The following is a 4,464-nucleotide window of genomic DNA, read 5'->3' on the forward strand; positions in this document are numbered from 1 at the left end:
ATGGGATACTAAAATGAGTGAGTGTAATTTCTCCTTCCTCAACATCAGAAGTTTCCTCCTTCTCCCCCCCCCCCCGCCCTCCCAGCCTTCCTCTATACCAGTGGTGGCGAACCTATGGCACAGGTGCCAGAGGCAGCACTCGGAGCGCTCTGTGGGCACACATGCCGTTGCCCCAGCCTTGCCTCCCCCCGCGACCCCCTCCTTTCCAGCAGCCCCCCTGAAGGAGTCGCCCCCGAGCATGGTCCACATGGAACAGTGCAGCCAAGGACATGGCAGCCAGGCAGCGTAGACAAGACTCTGCCCTCACGCCCCATCATGCAGTTGATGCTGCTGGGTGCGGGCAGAAGGTGTGGCCGCCATAGCGCTGCTGGGCTGCCTGGGCGATCTGCGGCGGGCCCTGGAGGCGGTGAGTGGTCCTGGGGGCAGGCGGGGCGGGAGATGGGGGTTCAGAGCGGGGGCGGGGCAGGGGGATGGAGCGAGGGTAGGGCCAGTTTTTGGGCACTCAGTCTCTAAAAGATTCGCCATCACTGCTCTATACCAAAGACTGCAGTAACATAGTGTGATACAAATTTGATAAGACAGGGTAACTTACACAGCAACAGCAAATAAGGACAATGATAAAGGCTTGCAGCACACCAGCTGTACCCACAACCCAAGTAAGACGCAAAAAAAGAATCACTCCAAAGATGTTCTGCAGGCAAGGCAGGTAGACTCCCATGAATGTGCCCATCTGTGGAATCTAGTAGAAGGATAGGCAGAGTGTTAAGACCAAGCTTCCCAACATCTCTATCCAGGAAGTCCTCAACTCACAATAATTCATTTAGTGATCCTTCAAAGTTACAACAGCACTGAAAATAATGACTTATGACCATTTTTACACCACCATTACAGCATCCCTATGGGTCATGTGATCAAAATTCAGACGCTTGGCAACTGGTTCATATTTATGTCAGTTGCAGTGTCCCGGGGTCGCGTGTGATCACCTTTTGCGACCTTCTGACAAGCAAAGCCAGATTCCCTTAACAACTGTGTTACTAATTTAACAACTGCAGTAATTCACTTAACCCCTATGGCAGGAAAGGTCATAAAATGGAGCAAAATTCACTTAACAAATGTCTCGCTTAGCAACAGAAATTTTGGGCTCAGGTGTGATCGTTACGTTGAGGACTACCTATACAATGAAAACTTGTAATTTCTCTATTCTTTGATCCTGTCCACTTCTCAAGAGTCATTAACTGTAATATCCAGGTTAATCTGTTCTCTGAGTTCATGATAGGTGACAGTGTTTTCCTAGATCAGGGGTGTCAAACTCAATTTCATTGAGTTTGACACCCCTGATCTAGGAAAACACTGTCTGCGGCCGCATCAGCATTGCAGTTGCCCTCGGGGGGGGCAGGGGTGTGTGGCCAGGGTGGGTGTGGCCTACTGGGTGGGTGTGGATGGAGTGGGTGTGGTCTATTGGGTGGGCATGGCCAGCTCTACATCGTTCAATTCAAGGGTGCCTGTAGGGAGCTGGGCAGGAGTGGGACAGATCTGAGGGTCTCTGGCAGAAGGGGGTGGGACCGGGGCAAGTGCCAAGGCATGGTCCACTGAAGGAGTCTCACTGCCTGTTGAAACCCCTCCACCGGAGCCCATCAAGCCGGATATGTGAAGTAGGCGAGGGCCATTTGCTGGCCACTTCCAGGCGATGGTGCATTTCTTCATTCCTCACAAAGGGTGACACCTCCCCAGCATGCACCCAGGGGGCGGGGCTGACGCAGCAGGGGCTGGTTCCTCGCTGTTTCCAGACGGCCTTGTGGAGCTAAGACTGAATGCGTTTCAGCATAGATGGCCACCACAAAATTGTACACTGGCTCCCGGCCGGCCTGGGCCAGGGCCAAGGTAGCGGGGGCCGTTCCCTCACTGTTTCCAGGATGGCTTCGCGGGCCACATGAAACCACTTCGCGGGCCGCATCCGGCCCCCGGGCCTTGTGTTTGACATGTCTGTCCTAGATGCTGACTCAATGGAATGAAGGTGGATATCAGTAAGTCAACTGGGCATAATCAGTTTCGAGGTAATGTTTAAGATCTACCGAAGTGAAGCTTCTGAGGAAGCTGAAATTCTCAGAAAGTCTGGAAAGGTCAATAAAGCTCATAAGTGTGAGGCATATAAAACAAAATGAAAAAAAAATGTATCTCTGCCAATTTATTAATCTAATCCTACTTATTTAAGTCTCAAAAATTACATGTAAAAGTCAAGGATTTAGAAATGTTTCTTCCAGAGCATACAAAAACGAATGCTTCTCTAAGAAGGCCAGAGCATATTTTGAGAAAGACAAATGTTTATGGCAGTAGACTTCTCTAATTCAATTCTGTTCTGTTCTGTTCTGTTCTGTTCTATTCTGTTCTATTCTATTCCTATTATTCCTATTCCTATTCTATATGGAGATTGTCAGTCATCCAGGTCATGGTTGTCCCAAAGATGCTTTTTCAAGAGGCAACTGGACTTCCATGTTTTTCTTTGAAGACGTTTCGCTTCTCATCCAAGAAGCTTCTTCAGCTCCAACTGGATGGCGGGGAATGGAAGGATTTATATTTCTTACAGACAACTGGTCATTTGCATTCTTTTAGCAAATCGTTCAAGCTCTTGGAGGCTTATCTGTGTCCTCAGGATCACCTCGCTAACCCTCACTAAAAGAATGCCCCACCATCCAGTCCGAGCTGAAGAATCTTCTTGGATGAGAAATGAAACATCTTCAAAGAAAAACAAGAAAGTCCAGCTGCCTCCTGAAAAAGGACCTTTGGAGGAAAATATTAATTCTATCAATTCTGATCTTAAACACATTTTCTTTTCCTCATTTCAAGATGTCTCCCATAAACCTTCTTGGTGCCATTTCTTACCTTGGTGATTTTTTTCTTGCCTGGAGGGACATTCTCTGCCTCCTCGTGTTCACGAGCTCCCTGCATCAAGTTGGTGTAGTTGGCCATTCGATTGAGCAGAGAAGACACTTTGGGTCGGGTGTCCATCTCCTCCTGCGAAGTGGGACAGAAGACAATAGACATGAGAGCGAGTTTCAATGAAAAGTCCCTTTGAGATGGATGAAGAAAAATAAATAAATGAACGATTGAAAGTAGCAATGAAGGATGGAAGCTAAAAGAAACGAGTGGACTATGAACAAGCTAGTTATTCTATGGGCTTATGTGTTCACAAATCTTTCCTGTTTTGCATCTTCATTGTATCTTCCTCAGACTTTCAGAAAACTCAAAACAACAAGATTGGACTCCCTTTCCAAACTGCTTTTAAAATTAAAATTTAAAAAAGACAGGTGGAAAACTTTCAACATGGAGAATTAAGAGTAACTGCACTTTTTCTACGGACTTGTAAAAGCCCAAAAACTTGAATTAAGATGAAAGCTTTTAGCCATAAATTATATTACAGGGTACAAGGAGGAGAGAATACAGATATGGATTGGTATTGAAAGTATAGGTATTCCCTGACTTACAACAGTTCATTCAGTGACCAAAATTACAACGGCACTGAAAAAAGTGACTGATGATCGTTTTTCACACTTACGACCGTTGCAGCATCCCAGGGTCATGTGATCACCTTTTGTTAACGTTCTGACAAGCCAAGTCAATGGGAAAGCCACTGCAACTGCAGTGATTCACTTAACAACTGTGGCAAGGTTGTAAAATGGGGCAAAATTCACTTAACAAATATCTCACTTAGCAACAGAAATTTGGGGCTCAACTGTGGTTGTAAGTCAAGGACTACCTGTATATGGTGGAAGTGGGAAACAAAAGTGAACCAACGGCAACGAGCAGTGATCTCACCTCAAAGAGTGCCAAATTCTTGTCAAAGAATTCATCGCCTTCTTCATAGTTGATATTGTTAAGAAATGAATGGGAATCCTTCTTGTGTCCAGGATCTGCAATGTGGAAGAGAAAGCATGGCTTAAGAGAAAGACTGGTCCAAATCTGTTTCTCCAGCTCTAGACCATGGAGCTCTATCTCTACAGGAACAATAAATCTTTGCTGCAGGACCATTAAGCACTTGCCTGCTCAGCTGATAAAAAGAAATATCTTCCAGGAACCAATTTCTATTATCCTTAGGGTAGAGATGTGTCATAAAGAACAGGCAGAAATAAGGGGGAGAAAACATAAACTAAATTTGTCAATCTAGACCAGGGGTGTTAAACTGCTGGCCCACGGGCCGGATGCATCATAGCGAAATCGCGCCCACCCCATTGCCAGCAATGGAAAAAAAGTTGCGATACGTCGCGGCATGTCACGTGACATTGCGAGTTTGACACCCCTGATCTAAACAAAGGGAACAGACCACCAAACTCTTGGAAATTCAAACCAAATTCAACCAATCAGGAGCAGGGTTTTCCCCCTTTCTCGGGTGAGCTGTTAAAAGCCCTTTGCTGCTAACAATAATCTGAATTTCCTTCTTTCTTTCCCCATTGTCCTTTTGATGGTAAA

General features: G+C 46.1%; 1 protein-coding gene across 1 annotated transcript in view; it reads right to left on the reverse strand.

Annotated features, from left to right (window-relative positions):
• Positions 1–4,464, reverse strand: part of SLC12A6 (solute carrier family 12 member 6) — a 59,729-nt gene that overhangs the window by 23,744 nt on the left and 31,521 nt on the right. Inside the window, exons 3-5 of the mRNA XM_015821819.1 lie at positions 3,814–3,908; positions 2,881–3,012; positions 593–739 (exon numbers count right to left, since the gene is read on the reverse strand). Coding sequence (XP_015677305.1) covers positions 593–739; positions 2,881–3,012; positions 3,814–3,908 — 374 coding nt within the window. The remainder of the gene's footprint in view (positions 1–592; positions 740–2,880; positions 3,013–3,813; positions 3,909–4,464) is intronic.

The sequence above is a fragment of the Protobothrops mucrosquamatus genome, unplaced genomic scaffold (assembly GCF_001527695.2).
Source record: "Protobothrops mucrosquamatus isolate PMUCROS unplaced genomic scaffold, P.Mucros_1.0 scaffold1403, whole genome shotgun sequence".
Taxonomy (NCBI): domain Eukaryota; kingdom Metazoa; phylum Chordata; class Lepidosauria; order Squamata; family Viperidae; genus Protobothrops; species Protobothrops mucrosquamatus.